The 19,412-nt window shown below is 47.2% G+C and overlaps 1 protein-coding gene across 1 annotated transcript in view; it reads left to right on the forward strand.

The window, feature by feature from the left end:
* Positions 1–2,307: 2,307 nt before the first annotated feature.
* The window catches only part of KLHL7 (kelch like family member 7), a 52,598-nt gene continuing 35,493 nt past the window's right edge, over positions 2,308–19,412 (forward strand). Inside the window, exons 1-2 of the mRNA XM_036759356.1 lie at positions 2,308–2,551; positions 18,705–18,807. Of these exons, the coding sequence (XP_036615251.1) occupies positions 2,432–2,551; positions 18,705–18,807 (223 nt within the window). The 5' untranslated portion in view covers positions 2,308–2,431. The remainder of the gene's footprint in view (positions 2,552–18,704; positions 18,808–19,412) is intronic.

Genomic DNA, 19,412 nt, shown 5'->3' on the forward strand with positions numbered 1-19,412 from the left:
TCTCCTTTAGGGAACTCAAGGGGCCCTACACCTAGTCTGTCACTTGTATCCTCTGGGGGTCTAGTGTGGAGCCTGATACATAGTAGGCAAGGAAAAATGTATCATTTACATTTTCAGCAGGGAGAGGTTTCCTCCCAAGGGATCTCTGATCGACTGAATCTTCCGTCCAGGCCAGGCTGCACTTACCCAAGAATGGGCTCTCTGAAGTCCTTCACCTTTGCTTGAAGATCTCCAGTGGGAGGCCCCCATGACCTCCCAGGGCAGCCCATTTATAACGGTTCTAATTGTTAGGAAGCTTTTCCACATGTCAAGCTAAAGTCTATGTCTCTCTATCTTCTCCTCAGTACTCCCAGTCATTCCCCATGAGGCCCGGCAGACATGACAGTCCTCCAGAAACTTTTAAGACCACATCATGTTCCTCCTAAGTTGTCAAAACTTGATGTGCTGGTGCTGTGAATAATTGGGAGTCTAATCAGAAGTGATGCCCAATATACAATGTCTACTGTAAAGGCCAGTGTAAATGCCCAGGGCCAGGGATGGGGTTGGACAAGACTGGAGCTGTCTGCCAGGAGCTGGCCATGCTTAAGGGGGCACAGTATCACCTCATTAAGGCTACTGGATCGTGGCTCCCCTTGGGGCAGAGTGGGGTGGGTTACCCTATCCCACCAGTGAGTCAGCCTTAGTGACCGAGTTGGCTCTGGCTGAGGCTGGCTGCCCTGGATAAAACCAGGGGTTTTAAAATGCAATTTTTAGCATTGCAAGGGGAGCAACTGGAGCTTTATCAGGGGTGCACACACAGTGGGAGCACAGATGTGAGCATGGAGTAGGCCCTGGGGTCCTTGAGCTTATTTATATGAAAGCTTTGCCTAGAGGGTGTAACCAGTGGGTGTGGCTATGAAATTTATATGCTTCTTTAGATTAAGAAAGGAGCTCTTTTGCTGGGGTGGGGGTGTGGTGCGCACATGCTTGGCAGTTCTAACCTTCACACACAACATGGGGGGATTAGGAATTTCATAGATTTCACCAAGTCTTTGGCTTTGCTCAGAATCTCAGGATTTGAAAGGGCTTCTTGGGCCTTCTCCTCCTCCAGCCAAGCTGAACTAGAGCTGAAACCTTGCGAGGAGCCAACTCCTTTCTGAGGCAGTGCGTTCTGCTTTTTGAAAATGTGATTTAACATTCTTTTCCTTAGACTGCATCAAAGTCCGCTGCCTCTGTAATTTCAACCATGAATTTAGATGTGGAAAGGCCCCAGCTTTGAGTCCAACTTTCCCATTCTACAGACCAGTATACTAAGACTTGGGAGGCTTGTCCAGGGTTACATAGGTCATAAGTATCAGAAGCAGGATTGGAACCTTGACTCTCTGATTCCCAAACAAGCGCTTCATGGGAATCGATCCTTAGTGTTACCAGTCCTTCCCATACTCCCCATCTTTGGCCTTACACCCTTCATGACATTCATACCAACATTCATTAGGGCTAGAAATGCTGTTCATGGTTCCAACCAGACCGGAAGCAGACAGGAGAGTTGTTAGCTCAAGAGAAGATTCATTGGCTGGGAAAAAGCTCACTTGAGATGGCTGTGCTTTCTCAAGATGCCTCCACCCCCTTCATCTCAGCATCCAAAACAAAATGACGATCCACTCAGCTTCCCAGAATTGGAGCAGATGTCATTGGAAGTCCACCCAAGGACCCCTGACTGATTCTGCATTCCTCTCTCCACCTCCAGGCAGAGAAGCTACCACTGACCCTGACACTGACACGTGGTGGGAAATGCGCTGGATTTTTCTTTAACTCAGGGACTTGTGTTCCCCATCTGCAAATGAGGGTTGCACCAGATGAGCACCAAGGGCCCTTCCAGCTCTCCCCAGGGGCCTGGCCCATCGGCCTCAGTTTCCCCATCTATGACGGGGTGGGGTTGGACCAGATGAGCTCCAAGGGCCCTTCCAGCTCTCCCTAGGGGCCTGGCCCATCGGCCTCAGTTTCCCCATCTATGACGGGGGTGGGGTTGGACCTGATGAGCTCCAAGGGCCCTTCCAGCTCTTCCTAGGGGCCTTGGCCTCAGTTTCCCCACTTGCAGAAGGCGGGTGCCGGTCCACGTGCCCTCACCCCCTCGGCCGCGGGCGCGCAGCCTGCGCCCGGCGGTGACGTGGGTTCGCGGCGGGCCCTCCCCCCTTTATTCCTCTCTCCCGGGCCCTCCGGGAGACCCTGTGCGCAGACTCGGCGGCCTGGCTCGCGTTCGGCCGGCCCAGCGTAGCGGGCCGCCGCGTTCCAAGGGGCGGGGGCGGGAGGGGCCCCGGGGCGGGCCGAGGGGCGGGGGAGGGGGCCCGGGGCGTTCCATCTGCTGCTCCTGGGGTTGCGCGGGTGAGTGTGAGTGTGTGTGCGTGCGTGTGCGCGTGCGCGCGGGGTCGTGCCGCGCGTGTGCCCAGGGAGGATGGCAGCGTCCGGCGCGGAAAAAAGCAACAAGAAGAAAACCGAGAAGAAGCTCGCGGCCCGGGAGGAGGCCAAGCTGCTGGCGAGCTTCATGGGCGTCATGAATAACATGCGGAAGCAGGTACCGCCCCCGGGAGGAGGGGCAGGGCCGGGGAGGGGGGAGGGGCAGGGCCGGGGAGGGGGGAGGGGCAAAGATGGGGCGCCCTCCCCGGCGGACCCTCCTAGGGCGCCCGCCCCTCGAAGCCCGCGCGGTTAGCGCTGACCCCTTCCGCCTTCTCCTCCCCCTGGAGTCGGACCTCGGAAGGAAACCCTCGGGCACGGAGGACGCGTCCAGTCGTAGTCTCCTGGCGTAGGAGCGAGAAAGGACCTTGACTTGCCCAAGGTCACCCAGGGAGTGAGAGGCCCGACTGGGATTCGAATTCAGGCCTTGTGACTCCCATCTAGCGCTCTGCGTCAAACAAGCATTTATGGTTGTTTAAAAAAAGAAGGCACACACTCTACATGCTGGAGGTACCGAGACAAAAGTGAACAGAGCCTGCCCTCGGGGAGCTTGGGGTGGGGGTGGGGGAATCCCAAGAGCAAAGGGAAACAGACCCCTGACCCCGAGAAGCAAAGAGCTAGGGAGACAGAGCCTGCCCTCGGGGAGCTTACGGGTGGGGGGGGGGGGTTAGGCAAACAGACTCCTGACCCCGGGGAGCATTCATTCTTTGGAGAGCAGCTGATGCCCAGGTGGCTGGGCAGGGATTCTTATCCTTTCCCTCCATCCCGGCTGGTAAATGGTGCCATGGAATGCCAAATGGATGCCTTGGCATCCGAAGACCTGAATTTGAATCCTCTCTCCCACTCCCTAATTGTGTGAGCCTGGACAAGCGACTTCACTGCCCCCTGTTTCCTACCCTTAAGGTCCCCTCCAGTGTAGGCATCTGCTATGAGCTAATGATTGTGGGCATGTTTCTCATCATGCTGCCAGGGAGGGAATTAGGAAAGGCTTCTTTATTCTACTAAATATTGATGCGGGAGAGGGGGAGCGAGAATGTTAATAGCAGTTAAAGACAAACCTTTCTGTTTATGTTTATCCGGAGCAGACATTCACTAATAAATGGGGTGGTGCCTCATGGAAACAGTCTCATGTAGCCTTGGTACCACCTTTTCTCCCTGGGATGGTGGAGAAATGAAGGTGTGTTTTGGAAATAAACTCTGGTGATGAGTATAAACTTTAGAGTACTCCATACTTAGGAGCTGTTATTCAGACTTCCCCTTCCTCTACCCATCCCCCATCTGGAGCAGCTCTCCAGGACCAATGGTGTTAACAGCCACACTGGGCCTTCACCCATCTACAAGCCTTTCCTCTTGCTGTCCTTTCAGGCCCAGAACAGACTCTCCTTCCAACTCATTCCCCTCCCATAATTATATTCATACCTTTAACTTCAAGGATCACCTCCCAGAAGCCTTCCCTGTCCGCAGTGGCAGAAACCGGTCAGCTTCCACACACCTCAGCATTTGGCCGGCACTACTCACAGGACATGTTCTTGAACCATGCTATTCCTGTATGAGTCTTGTGTCCTTGACTAGAAGAAGCCCCTTGAGGAAGGGACTGGTTTATCATCTTTCTATTCCCAGCACAGGACAGGGGCTTTGCAGGGGGAGAAAGAAAGAGAAATCTGCTTTGGACATGACTCTGGGACATCCAGTTTGAGGCATCCAACAGGCTTGTAGTTGGCATAGGGGGACTGAAGCTCAGGAAAGATTGGGGCTGGATGTAGAAACCCAGGAGTCACCTGCACAGAGCTCCGTCAACCCCTGGAAGCTGAGTAGGTCACCAAGAAAGAGGGTCAGGGTTAGAAAGCAGAGCCAAGAGCCCAGGACTGAGCCCTGGAGACCACCCCCAGTGCACACAGTAGACACCTAATAAATGTTTGTGGAGTTGTGCTGCCACCGCCAATTCCAGCATCAAAAGATAAAAGCAGATGAGGTTTGCAATGGTTGCCTTCTTTCTGCAATGTCTGCATTGCTTTTACCAATGGAAATCAGGAACATGAACCATGGTAGGGCAGTGGACCGTTAGGACTTCTGTGAAGACATCAAAGCTATGTTTGTACAGTTGGTCCATGCCCATGGTGGAATGGAGAGAGCCTTGGCTTGAGTGCCCATTCCTGCTCTGTTCAGTGAGCCAATGGCCTTGGAGTATATGCAGCCCTCTTGCTTTGTGCAGAGGGAAGCTGAGGCCCATGGGGGTTACCTGACCTGCTCCAGATCATGCAGGGGGTGAATGTCAAGAAGTTTTCTTCACAGGTCCAAGGTGTGAGAGGCATGGAGCAGCAATTCATTTGAAAAAGCCACTATTAGGTTGATAGCTGAACACTGCTCTGGCAGGCCATAGGGGGTGTCCAGGCTGGGGGAGGAGGTAGCTGGGCCTGCCGTTTTCTACCCTGGGATATGGGGGTTCAGGGTACCACGTTGTAGGCAGGACCTTGCCAAGCTGGAGGGCATCTAGTGGGGTGAAGCACCTAGAGTCCATGTCAAAGGAGGCTGCTTGAAAAAGTGGGAACTTTCTGCCTGAAGAAGAGAATCCTGGGAGTTATGGGTATGCAGTGGGAGTATGGGAGCAGTGGGAAGAGGTAGCAACAAGGCCCCTAGTGCTTAGGGTCCGGACAAGCTTCCAGGTCATCTCCAGGAGCTGTATCTCCTGGTACTCACCCATGTTGTTTAGGCCAAGGCTGAATGTGTGCCCACCTCTGATAGTGGAGGCACTTTTCCTGGGGTGTGGGCTGGATGATATCCCTTCATCCTGTGGACAAAGGGTCTGAATGCAGTGATTTCTGGGATTCAGGTGTTATCGGGTGATGGCTCCTCTATTTGGATTGAAATGGTTGTGTGGGTGGCTCCTGCTTGGGGCCTGCAGGTCCCTGAATTTGCTGCCCCATCTCTCCAGGTGCCCACTTCACTAACTGAGCTAGATTTGTTAAGGTCTTACCTTGTGTTAGGTACTAGGCTGAACACTGGCCATAGAAATACCAGCAAGGAAGACAGCCCTTGCCCTTGAGGAGCTTACATTCTGCTGGGAGAAGACAACATATACGGCAGCCCTAGAAAGCTGGCATGGCATGGCAAGGAGCCTTGGGAAAGTGGCTCGGAGCTTTGTGTCCCAGCAAGATAAGGCCTAAAGCTCCCCTGTCTGAGCTGATCAAGAATCTGGCCCCATGGAAGAGGCCAAAGCCCTCGTCCATGTGCGTGGATACAGAGCCCTTGGGCAATCTGGTGAGGCCTGTGGATGCTTCTCAGAATTAGGTTGTTAAGGAATTGAAGGAAGTGCGAAATTTCAGTTAGAGATTAGTGAAAATAGAAGTGCAGGGTTTTTTCCCCTACTAGTTCATAGAGCCCCCAGAAAGTCTGTGGACCACAGGCTGAGAACCCTCTGCTTTATTTAGATAAATCTAATAACATAGAAAGATTTTGAGAGAGGATGAGTAGGAGAAAAAAAAAGCAAAAATTGGAAGGGGAGGAGAGGGAACGAGCATGCATTAAGCATGTACTGTGTGCCAGGCGTTGGACTCAGTACTTTACAGAGATAATCTTATTTGATCAATAAACTGGATCTTAATGTGTGTAGGTTGTATCATAGAGTCCAGGCAGGTGAGAATTGCCCGGCAGCAAGCGTTTGAGAGTCTTTTGGTGGAAAGGGGCATAGGGCTTCACCAACACCCATGCACACACACACACACACACACACACACATACACATTTAAATGTATATATCAATATATCAGTATTCCTTGTCTTTGGCACCATCAGAATAGACATTCTCCAGGTTACATTCTTCAAGTAGAGTGTAAGTTTTTTGAGGATCACCCCACTGGCTAACCTTTGCATTGATATTTGACTTGGCTAGGCAGAAGTGAAGCTAACCTCCTTTAATTAGCCCTCATAATTTGAATGGGGTGAGATGGATCACTGCCTTAATGCCTCCCAATTTCCTCCCTCCTCCCTCAGTCAAAGAATTCCTGCCAAGGCACAAGTGTCCAAATCATTCAGTGCCTAAAATGCCCTCCCTAGGCCTTCCCTAGACGTTGCTTTTGGAGTTATTATATCCTCTTTTTCATAAGGGACAAAAGTTTGATTTCTTTAAAAAAAAAAACCTTAACATTCCACCTTTTATGGAAGAAATGGGGACTAGCTTAGTTGACTGGAAAGCCCAGTGGTTTGGGTGTCAGGGACAGAGCTCCTGCTGGGTGTCAGCAACTAGCAAGAGAGGTTACCTGGCATCTTGGTCAGTTTCATTGACTATAAATAAGTCAGACTATGTGAACTCCCAAGGTCCCAGGGATTTTGAACTGGAAGGGATGTTTTATTGCGTCTCCTGCCCCAAGCCCCTTGTTTCTCAGATGACAAAACAGACTCCTCCAGCCTTGACCTTGGGAAGTGGCACCACCAAGGCCTTGCTGGTGGTAAGTGGCAGTACTCTGCTTAGGGCTCTTTGTGGCTTCCAGGGTAAAAGCAGGCTGCTCAGATGCAGAAAGGTGAAAATGAGAAGTTTCTCAAAGGCTGCTTTTCCAAGCTAATGGCTATACCAGTAAGCTCTGATGCTTGTCCTGAGGTAGCACAGCAGCCCCATCCATTGGGAGTTGTTGGCCCTTGCTGGCATCAGAGGCACTGAGATGCAAGAGTAGAACACCGTTAAGAGATCTAAGTTGTTTAAAAACAAAGATACCACAACATTATATTGAGCTGATCCTTTGTCTTCTTCAAATCAGCCAGGATTAGACAGGGAAATTCCCATTCATCATCATCCTCTTTTGACATCATTCAGCAGAGTGGAGAAATTGGGGGATCTCCTGAAGCTGAGACCAGCCGGAGACCTGAATTCAGAAGAGAATTTCTCAAAGATGGATGGCTGTGGAGAAAGTCCCATTAGCTCTTCCAGGGGGAGGAGTGTGGGCATCATATTTTATTGATACTCTATTTTTCTTAAACATCCTTGTCAGTTTTCAACCCCTCCCCCATAGAACAGAACCAAGAAAGGCTTTTAGAACAAATCAACCCATCAATCCCTCATGACTGCTGGCACCTCCAGGCCACCCTGTCTGCTGCAGTTGAGTAGCATCCTAGACTGTTGAGCTGCCAAGGACTCTGCCGGTCAGCAAACACGGATCCAGAGGGCAGAGGACATCATGATGTTTTCCCGATTGGGTTGTGATCTTGTGTACCTCGCTCTCCTGTATCTTTATTGCTCTAGCATTAGATCTCGATCTCGTGGCCATGTGGCTCTCCCAGGTGGCAGCAATGAGGCTGAGTGTAGGAGGCTAAACCCCCCAAATCCCATTAAGGGAATGTTTACTAAATGCTTGCTCTGTTTGGGGAAAACTACATCCCACTTCAGGGATACAAAGTTCATTTATACGTAGCCTTTTCTTGGCTTGTATCCACAGGTGACTTGTTGGCTCCCTGTTCCTTCTTGATACTCCCCTTTCCCTTGGGTTACTGAGATACTAAGTTACCCTCCACTGTCCTTTCTCTGACTCCAGCCCTCATTCCTGATGGTCTCTCATTCATTCCCATCCCTTCCTTGTACCTCCCCTGGTTAAGTTCAAAATCTGTAGGAGAAAACTGACTTCCGTGATCTGACTCCAGCTGATCTTTCTGTCATTGGTTCTCCTCTGTCTCTGTCTCTCTGTCTCCCTCTCTTCAGGGCCCAGCTCAGATGTCGCTTTTAGCTCTTTCCTCACTTTTCTCTCCTTTTTTGGAATAGTTTCACCTTCATTTGCAAACCTATCTTTTCTCCTTCTCCAGTTATCCTTCGTAGGGGGTGGGGTGGGGGAAGAGCAGGAAAGAAGTAAAGAAAGACTTACCGAGTACATACTGTGTGCCAGGCACTGCTAAGTGATTTTACAACAACCCTATGAGGTAGTTGCTATTATTAACATCATTCTACAGTTGAGGAAACTGAGGCACATGCAAGTGAAGTGATTGGCCCAGAGTGACACAGCTAGTAAGTATCTAAGGCTGGATTTGAACTAAGGTCTTTGTGATGGCAGGCCCAGTGCTCTATCCACTGGGTTACCTAGCTGTCTCGCTTGTTTATTTGTATAAATTGTTCCCTTGTTCTGCTCTCTTATTTCTGTATCGCTTCATACAGGTCTTTCCAGGTTTCTCTGAAATCTCCATCATTTCTTTTGGCAAAATAGTCTTCTTCCATCACATTCATCCACATATTTGTTCAGTCAGGGGTGCTGGGAATACTGGAATGTCAGGCTGCCAGCAGCGGCCACCTAGGATGGATGAATTCATGCTCTCAAAACTTCTTCCTTCGGGGTGAGGTTTATCAGAATTCCAATAGAAGTAGGCAGGGTTCCTAGTGAACCTGCAACTTAATGGGAGAGTGAGAGTGATGCTTATATTCCTAAGGGATGGTGATAGAATCTGGATGGGATTAAGGAGGGGTGGGCCTGGTGCCATGGTGAAAGGACATCAAGTAGGCTAATCAGGTGATGGAGATGTGATTAAGGAGTAGATGCTTGTTGTCTGAAGTGGGCCAAGAACTGCTGTGAAACGAAAGTCAAGTAAGCTGATTTGGTGATATGGATGAGCTGGGCTGGGTCAGTTGCCTTGGGCAGAGGCACCAGTGATCTGGGCTGCTGAAATCTATGGGAGAATTCAACCACTGAGTTGCTTTCTAAGACATGATCTTTAACTTTTAGGGGTCCAGGTCCAGTCACCCTCATTCCAATTTCTTGCCACCACAAAAAGAGCTGTTACAGTTTTACACATATGGGCCCTTTTCTTCTTTGATCTCCTTGGGGTATAGACCTAATAGCAATATGGCTGGGTCAGAGGGTATGCATGGTTTTATAGCTTTTGAGGCATGTTCCATGTTGTTTTTGTCAACCTTAACAAAGAGTTTGGTCTAAGAAAGAAACAGGATTAACTTGCATCCATTGTTTATTTCTCTCAAAGCGGGGAGCATGCGTGCATGGGAGCCAGTCTAGAACTGGGTTCATTTTGGGATTAGGGTGCCCAGTTTATATACCATTCTAACGGGAGCTAATGTTACCCCATCACCCCGGGACAGAGAAAAATATCTGTATACCAGACTACTTCCAGCCTTGGGCTACCTAGACAAAAGAGTATCTCTACCCAAGCCTGAACAGAGCACTATGGGGCTTTCTTACCTTAGATTAAATTACTTGCCAGCTTGCCAGTAATGTCCTGAATTTAAAGTCAGGACTTTGGAAGAAGGGGGCTGGGGGAAGCTATGAATCTCATTTTAAACATTTTCCAGAATGGCCAAATCTATTCCCAGTTCCACCAACTGTTCATTCATGTGCCTATTTTGCCACAGCCTCTCCAGCATTTGTCAGTTCCTTTTTTGCCCACTTTGCCAATCTGATGCCACTCAGTCTCTTGTTCCTGATGCTAGAGGCAAACCCTAAGAAAAATGCTGACATCTCTGGAATCTTTGCCTCTCTTCCCCCCACCCCTTACTCCCCCCACTTTAGTCCTTATATATTACCTCCCACCTCCTTGGAAAGTACCTCATCTTCCTGCCACCAGTTTTACCACCAACCTAATGTGAAGAGCATTCACTAAATGCCTCTTCTGTGCAAGACACTATGCTTTGGGCTGGGGCAATAAAGACAAAAGCAAAAGCTAGCTCTGTTCTCTAGGAGCTCTCTTCTGCTGAGTTATTGGTGAGGCCACTAGGCATGAGCTCTTTTGTGTACCAACCAGATCAGTCAGTCAACCACAAGCACTGATTGAGGGCGTTGGGAATACTATGGTAGAAATGAAACAGACCTTGAGGAGCTTATATTCAAATGAGGGAAAGACTATTGTACAAACCCGAACTTACAGGATGGCTGAGCAGATAGAAGGTAACTAGAGGAAGGCACTAGCAGTTGGGAGGCCAGGAGAAGCCTCACCTTGCCTGAACTTTATTCTGAGAGTCAGAGGTTGGGAAGAAGAACATTGCAGGTGTGGAGAATAGACTGGGTAAAGACAGGAGAAGAGAGGAGTGTCACTCTTGAGGAACCGTAATTAGGCTAGTCTGGCCCCTAATATAGCATGTGTGGATGAAGGATGAATGGTACAAATATTGGAAAGGTAGGAAGGGGTCAAACTGTAGAGCTTTTGAAATGCCATCCCATTGTAGAGGTAAGGGAGAGAGTGACATGGCATCCCAGTGCTTTGGTGGCTATGTGTAGGATAGAGAGGAAAGTGGAAAACTAAGAGCCAGAAGACCATTATGTGATGGAAGCCTAAAGTAGGGTGGCCTTGTGAGTGGAGAGAAGGAGAAACAATGTGAGAGGTGTTGTAGAGGAAGAATAAAATTTAATGACTGATCAGATACATGCAGTGAGCAAGAGGGAGGAGGTGAAGATAGCACAGAGGTTAGGAACTGGGTGGTGCTCGTAATAACAAGAGTTAAGAAGAGGGCCAAGTCTGAGGGCAAAGCTCATGAGTTCTGTTTTGGATATGTTGGGTAGAAGATGTCTATGGGCTGTCCTATTTGAGATATCTAGGAGGCAGTTGGTGATGTGGGACTGGAGCTCAGGAGAGAAATTCAGTCTGGGTATATGGATCCAAGAGTTGAGCCCATGGGAGCTGATGAGATCAAAGTTAAGAGCATAGAGGGAGAAGAGAAGATGATTTGGGGGATCTCCATAGGAAAAGACACGACCGAGATGAAGATCCTGGCAAAGAGACTAAAAGCAGTTGGGTAGGAGGAGAACCAGGAGAGGAGAGTCACAAAAACCTAAAGGGCCTAGAGTATCCAGGATGTCATTAACAGTGTCAGACATTTTGGAGAGATCAAGAAAGATGAGGATTAAGAAGAAGCCATTAGAATTAGCCATTAGGGGTTCATTGGTGACTTTAGAGAGGGTAGCTACAGTTAAATGATAAGGTCAGAAGCCAGATTGCAGAGAGTTTAGAAGAGATTGTAGACAGCCTTCGTCTAGGAGTTTAGCTTAGAAAGAAAGGAGAGATTTAAGATGGTAACAGGTGGATCCTTGGAGCCTTTTGACTGAGTCCAAGTTTTACTGAACAAAGGGGATTTGTTCTGTGACCTTTGGATTCAAAGGGCTGCACTTGAGGACCTAGAGGGCCACATGTGGCCTCAAGGCCACAGGTTCCCCACCCCTGATCTAGTCAAATCTAGTTGAGGGCGGGGTTTCATGATGGGAGAGACTTGGGAAATTTTTGTAAGCAACAAAAGAAGAAACTAATAGAAAGGAAGAATCTGAAAATCAGAGAAATGTAGGGAATGACTGGGAGGGTAACTTTGGGAGGGGGATGGGAGCAAGGGCACATGAAGAATGTTTGACTTTGTCAGCCAGAAGAGCCACCTCATCATCTGAGACTGGAGCAGAGTGATGGAGGATGATGTCCCAGGCAGGGATGTGATAGGGGAGGGGGAAGAAGTGGGAGCTCTTGGTGAATGGCCTCAACTTTGTTTTCATTGAAGCGGAGAGGTTGGGAAAGACAGTGGAATGGAAAGTGTGTCTGTCTTTCTGCTTGAATCTGTATTCCTAGCACTCTTAGCACAGTGCCTAGCACATAGTAAGCTTAATAAATGCTTGTTGGCTGCTGAGAGAAGAAAAGTTCTGGAAGAACTGCTATGGTGAGGAAGGTGGAGCACAGGAAGTCAATTAGGAAGGAGGAGTAGGATTGCCTTTCTGCTCTGAAGGCTCTATTGAGATTAACATCACTTCATAATAGACTTAGTTGTTCAGTCATTTCGGTTGTGTCTGACTCTCTGTGACCCCAATTTGGGATTTTCTTGGCAAGGAGACCGGAGTGGTCTGAATTTCCTTCTCCAGCTCATTTTACAGAGGAGGAAACTGAGGCAAACTGGGCTACATGACTGAGGCCAGATTTCAAGAAAATGAGTCTTCCTGACTCAAGGCCTAGTGCTCTATGCACTATGGCACCCCCCAACTGTCCCGGTCAACTTAATATTCTTCGTCTAGTTCTGTTCAGCACCGTGTGATTAGGAGTGAAAGAGTTGGATGGCAGGAGTAATCCAGGGCTGGGAGTTAGTGACATATGAGCAGTGATAAGGTAAGAGAACTAGGATCTCAGCATGCTAGGACAGTGTAGAGTGGAAGTAATTCACCAAGGTCAAGATTAGGAAGGAAAGAGAGTTTAGCCAGCGCAGAGTTGATGACCTGGGATAGTCCTGAGGGATAGAGGGAGGGATTAGAGGTCATTGCAAGGGGGAAGAGCAAGTTTAGGAGTCATTGGGCCTAGGAAGAGATGAAAAGAGGAAAGATTAGCTTCAGATGGAGGGAATTTAGCTTTGGAACATGGAAAGGAAGAACTTGGGTTTAATGCCAAGGTCAAGGGTAAAACCATTCCTGTGTCTAGCTGAGGTAGCATGGAGAAAAGTGGACATGGGCATTCTAGAGGTTGGGAAACTGGGCATTTAGAGCAGCTGAGAGAATATCCCTTTATATGTTGCAGTTGCCAAGAATGAGGGTAATTAGGAAGTGGAAGATGGGGAGATTTGTCTAGGAATAGGAGAGTGGGACCAGGACTGATGAGGGGGGGCGAGGAGATAGCCAGGAAGGGGCCTGCCTGTCTCATGTCCTCTCGTGATCTGTCTGTCCCTCTCTGCCTCACATGTCACTTCTTTGCTCAAAGGCTTTCAATCATTTGTATGCTAGATCTTGTCATCCTCCAGCTCTTCAGCAATGCTGGCCCATTGAAAATTTCCTTTCTGCCTCTAACCTTCAGTCTCTCTCTTCTACAATGACTATAAACACCATTAGGATCCCCCTAAACCAAAAAACCGAAACCCCCAAACACCAACAGATCTTTGCTTGACTCTTCCTTCACTCATCTTACCCCTCTCCTCTTTGATTCTAAACTTTGAGGGGGTGGGGAGGCCACACTTGCTACCTCTATGGACTCCTTAGCCACTTTCTTTGAAAAGATTCTTTGAAATAAATTTTATTACTATATTTTGGTACCATTTACATCCCACAATCTATCCCTCCCTGACAACTACAGACACTTTATCCAAGTCCTCACCACTCGTCCTGTTTACTACCTGACCATCAGTGTGGTATAGTGAAGACAGTATTATACTTGGAATAAGGAAAACTGGTTCAAATCTCATCTCGGATTCTAGCTATGCAGCCCTGGGCAAGTCATTTAAGATTTCTGTGCCTTGGTTTCTTCAATTGTAAAATGACCTCTTCAGGTCCCTTCCAGGTCTCAGTTTATGATCTTATGATTCATCCAAGCTCAGTTCAAATGTCATCTCTTACCTGAAACCTTTTGTGATTTTTCCCTCAGTCAGAAATGACACTTCCTCCCTCAGACATCACTTAGAGCACTTTTTATAATACATTTTTATTGATGCCTTTTTTATATCACCACAGTTTTCCCCCATTGTTCTTCCCTCTTCCATCCCAGAGAGCCATCCCATATGATAAGGAATATTTTTGAAGACAAAGAAAAAAGAAGAAATCAGCGTAAAGTCCAAATATGTGCATCATACAGCACTTGCTGATCTCCCGACCTCCACCAGGAGGGACCATGTTTTTTGAGTTCTTTGTAATTTCACATTTGTTTGGAATCATTGTATTCTTTGTTTTCTTGGCTCTGCCTCCTTCACTCTGCATCAGTTCACCACATTTGTCCTTTCTTGCAGCAATTTTTCTTTTGAGAACTGTTCATATTTGGCCACTTGTCTATTAGGAAATGTGCATAGCACTGGCTATCTTTCCTGGCCCTTTAATGCAAAATACAGAAAAAATATTTGTGTGTGTGCCCTGCTTCTACTGTTTGATTGGAAGCTCTGTGAAGACAGGGCCTTTGTCGTTTAGCTTGTGGCTCAGAATAGTGTTTTACATGTAGGAATCTCTTAATAAATGGTCCTTAGATTCAGCAGAGATATTCCCTTTGTTTGATGAGCTTATAGTAAGGTAGAGAAGACAAGTTATATGCAAATACTGTATTTTGGTTTGTTTCATAGTTAAATGCATAGAGAAGTCCCAAAAGAAATCTTTGCATTAAAGAGATCAAGGAAATTTTGGAGGAGGCTCTAGCCTCAAGTTGGACCTTCAGAGATGAGGAGGATTCCAGTCAGCAGAGATTGAAATTGGGAAGAAGAGGATGAACTCTCTAGTGTGGGCAGTCTGAAGATTATACCCTTAGACTGTACCAGTTAATAAATCTAAATTTGTTAGCAGTATAGCAACATTTGAGAGTCAATTTCGAGCTATTATGATGACTCCAATGGCCTTACTTGCCCCTTGCTCTCAGGTGCGGGAAGCGACACAGTTGTGCTTTTACTGTTACTTCTTGGAGATGGCTCAGTGTAAGGGAAACATGGCGGGATATAGGGTTCAGTCCAGAGTTGGAATCCTAGTTCTACTACTTGCTACACGTGTGACATGGGAAAACTTTCTTAACCTCTCTGGGATTCAGTTTTCTCGTTTGTAAAATGAAAGGGTTAGTCTCAATGACCTTAAAGATCCCTTTCAATTCTGAGAGTCTGTGATCTTGTAATTGTAAAGTGGTTGAGATGATAAGTACCACAAGAAGGAAGGCAGTGGGCTTGGCTCTTGGGTGGAGCTAGTGAGTTTCTTGGAGAAGGTAGATCTTCAGTCTAAGGGATGCCTAGGATTGGGATCAGCAAACAGAAGGGGATGGAGTAGTATTGGTTCAAGGGTGGGGAGTATCACATGGGCAGGGCATGAAGGGGTGTGTGTATGTGTATGTGTGCATGCATGCACATGAGCCTGTGCATGTGCACATGTGTGTATATTTGGGGAGAGGAAGGATAAAGAAAGGAGATAAACTGGACTTGGGAAGAGCTTGGCAGCCTCCAGTCATATGAATAATATCCATTGCCTCTAAGAATCAGGCATTGTGCTGGGTTCTGTAGGTTATATAAAGAAGCTTAAGATATGATCTCAACCCTCAAGAGGCTTACAGTCCTGCTTTGTCAGTGACATATGCAAATAAGAAAATTACTAACTCAAGCAGGTACAAAATGAGTAGTGATGGTGGAATCAAAGCAGACAGACCCCTGTAGCCAAGGTGGATTTGGAGGTGACATTTGAGTTGCACTAAGACTTAAGACTTGTGCTAAATCAAATTCAGTAGGGATCAATGGAAAGTCTTGTATTTGGGTACAAGAAATCAGTTCCACAAGTGTGAGATGGCAGAGACCTGGGGAGAGAGCACTGGTGTGGGAAAAGATCTGGGGTTTTCATGCACTGCAATCTCAACAGTTGTGAGGTGGCAGCTGAAGAAGCGAAGGAATGAATGCAGCCCTCACTGTGTACAAAGCACAATGCTAAGCTCTGGGGATGCAAATAGGAAAGTCAGTGCATCCCTGCTCTCAGGGAGCTCATATTCTGATGGGGGAAGAGTTCTTACAGCACAATAACATTCCATTCCACTCATGGACGACCGTGTGTTTAGCCTAAACAACGGGCATCTACTTTGTTTCCAATTCTTTGCTCTCGTGAAAAGTGCTGCTATAAATATTTTGTAATACACAGAGATTTTCTTTCTATCAGCAACCTCCTTGGAGTATAGGCCTAGTAAGAGAACCTCTGGGTTAAAGGCTATGGACATTTTAGTCTCTCTTTATTTGCATAATTCCAAATTTCTTTCCAAACTGGTTGTACCAACTCACAGCCCACCAACAATGCACAGCCACAGGTCAGCTAGAAAGGTCTCATGGTCCTTAGAGTGGAGCAGCAAAGCACATATTAATGCCTTGTCTTTAAAGTCATTTTCATAGACAAAATCCTCAGTGTCTGATGTTGAACCACTTGACGGACCCATGGATTTGGGTGATGAGAACTTTCTTTTCTGAGTCTTAAGCAGCTGTGGCTGTAGACTCTGCAGGAGCAGTTGCCAGGCTCTGTCTTCATAGGTGCTTTGCAGGATGATGCCTGAGGGTACCAGGCTGGAAGCATGGCTGTTCCCAGGGTTCTCCAGTTCAGGGTCCAGGGCTAAGGGGAGATGGTTGCCAAGGCAATGGCAGGGGTAGCATGGGTCGTTTTACTTGCAGCCTGAATTCAGAGGGCCCTAGCTTCCAGGCATAGAGGGTGTTAGTTGCCCCAGCCTCTGCCCTGCTCAGATGTATCTGGAGTCTCATGCTCAGTTCTGGGAGCCACATCTTCGGGAGTTCACAACTGAGGAGTTTCCAGGGGACAGAAACAGGATGAAGATGGGCCTTAAGTCCATGATACAGGAGGATGGATCGAAGGAATAGAGCTCTCCTGAAGTGCACGCTCAAAGAGGGCTCCATCACCGACTTCAGTATTTGAAGGACTTTCATGTTGGTGAAGAATTAGCCTTGTTCAGTTTGTTCCCTGGGGGGCAGAAGCAGGAGCCCTGAGGGAGAAGCTGAAGAGGGAAATTCCAGAAGCTTCCAAACAGTAAAGGCTTCCTCCCAAAGTGGAATGACATGCCTCAAGAGGTAACCTTTGGAGGTCTCCAAGAAGAGGTTGGAACAGGGGTGGGGAACCTTTGGCCCCAAGGCCCCATGTGGCCCTGTAGGTCCTCAAGTGCAGTCCTTTGACTGAATCCAAACTTCACAGAACAAATCCCCTTGATAAAAGGGGCTTTGTTCTGTAGAACTTGGACTCAGTCAAAAGGCTGCACCCAGGGACCTAGAAGGCCTTGAGGCCACAGGTTCCCCAGTTGGACAAACACTTGTTGGGTATGTTCTCGTGGAGATTCCTTTGGCTTATAGGTTGGACTAGATTGATTGCACCACTGATCTACCTTCCACCTGTCAAATTTTGTGATTCTATGAAATGGGCCAGAAAGGAGAGCCATCTAGAAGACAGGGACAGCATGAGCTGAGGCAGAGGTAAGGTGTTGAGGTGTGCTCAGGAGCATGGTGAGCACCTGCCCAGCTAGAGTGAGTGTCCACTGTACAGCATAGAGGCCCCTGAGGAACAACTTTAGGCTTGAGAGCATGGAGCCAATGGTGGTTTATGAAGGAGGGAGTGGCATACTGAGAGACGTCTTAGAGAGATTAGCCAGGCTTAGTGGAGAGGCCGTCTGAAATAGTCTAGACATCAGATGATGATACAGAGCAGAGAGGGTGATGGTGGGATTAGAAAAGATGTGAGAACACTGAAGGAAGAATCAGCCAGGACTTGGTGACTGACTGTGAGGAAGGAGGATGTTTACACGTCCAGCCCTATGGGTTGATGTCCAAGGAGTGCCCCTAGGGCAAGAACTCATCTTTTAAAATTCATTGTTAAAGAAAGTTATAAATATAGCCTTTGTTTTGCTTCTATTACATTCCAGGCACTGTTCTATGGGCCTGGCATACAAAGACAAAATGACAGCTCCAGCCCTCAAGGACCTTCCATTCCACAGGGAGATGGGAGATGGAAAGTTGTGTAAGGGAAACAGCAAGTAACTCAATCTGGGTGATCGGAAGTATGAGGGGGAATATTGTATAATCAGTCAGGGAAGATAGGTTAGGGCTTGATGTTGAATGTTTCTAAAGGTCACAGACACTTGTATTTTGTCCTAGAGTTGCTAGTGAACCGTTGAAGTTTCTTGGGCCGGAGGTGACATGGCAAATGGAAAAATATTCCCATCCCTGGGGGCATTTTTAAGGGCTCTGCAAATGTTTTTCTAAGAGAACAACACATTTATATGTGTCATCCTGATCACAAAGCACATTGTAAATTCCAGTTTACATGGCTTTGCAAAATCAGACTCTATAAGTCATCTTTAAAATGAATATGATCCAATTGTAGAGGACCAGTAAGGAAGCATGGTATCCACCTCCAGACAGACAGGCAATGGACCCGAGGTGTAGAGACAGACACTTTTGGACATGGCCAAGATGGGAAATGCCTTTACTCCATGATGCATATTACTAGGGTTTTGTTTCTCTTTTTTAATTTTCATTTGCAGGGGTGGGGATGTTAGGACAGAGAGGAAGTTGGTGTTAGGGGTGCCAAAAAGGAAGAGAGAATCATTGAAGCCCAGAAGCACAGTGCCTGGCACATAATAAAAAAAAATTTTTTTAATGCACAGAGGATCCTACCAGAAAGGTCTGAAAGAATCCCAGATAAGCAAGATGTTACATCCTTGAAAGTTTAGGTGTTAAATTTATCAGCTGATTGAAAGGAAAAGCCAGCTGGGCATAATAGAGATTGGCAGTTTCATGTGTTATCCTTTTCTATTTTGCATATGGAAATACTCATTTTATTTGATCTTTAAGTTTAGAATAAACAATTTTTATAATTAAAAAAAATACCATGATCTTTCTCTTTAAATAGAAAACTCTGTGTGATGTGATTCTCATGGTCCAGGAGAGAAAAATCCCTGCTCATCGAGTTGTTCTTGCTGCGGCCAGTCATTTTTTTAACTTAATGTTTACAAGTAAGTATCAGAAGTAAAAAAATACCCTTTTCCTGACCCCCTTTTTCTAAAGGGCACCATGAAATAAAGGTGATGGTGATGGATACACTCAGGATGGAGTCTTGGCCTTGGTGGTGATTCATCATGGAATCCTTAGCTGTCAGGCCATTAGGCCAGATGCCTTTATTGCTTTGGAAGTAGATCAGTCCTAGCCATGGACTTGGGGCCCTGCTGGGGCTCTCCTGAAGTTGTCCTTTTGAGATCTAGTAGTGAAGGGGAAAAAAGAGAAATGCCGCTCTGACCCGAGCGGTGCCTCTAACCAAGAATTAGATTTGTAGACGTTTAAACCATTCCAAACTCACTTGGCCTATTGCAGTTCAAAAGTGTGACACTAAAAGGTATCTTAGGATTAGTGGAAGCCAAATGAGCCATTTTTAAAGGTAATATTTACTGTCTATTTCAAAGGTATTTGTCAGTAATATGGAAACCCAAAGGTGCTGCACACAGCCATCTTCTGCGTAGAAAGCATCTTTACTTACTGGAGACTCTAGTGTGATAATATGCATAAAGAGCTTGGCAAGCCAGAAAGCACTAGCTAAATGATAGCTCTGAGTCTCCGTGTGATC

Source organism: Trichosurus vulpecula, chromosome 5 (genome assembly GCF_011100635.1).
Source record: "Trichosurus vulpecula isolate mTriVul1 chromosome 5, mTriVul1.pri, whole genome shotgun sequence".
NCBI classification, from domain to species: Eukaryota; Metazoa; Chordata; class Mammalia; order Diprotodontia; family Phalangeridae; genus Trichosurus; species Trichosurus vulpecula.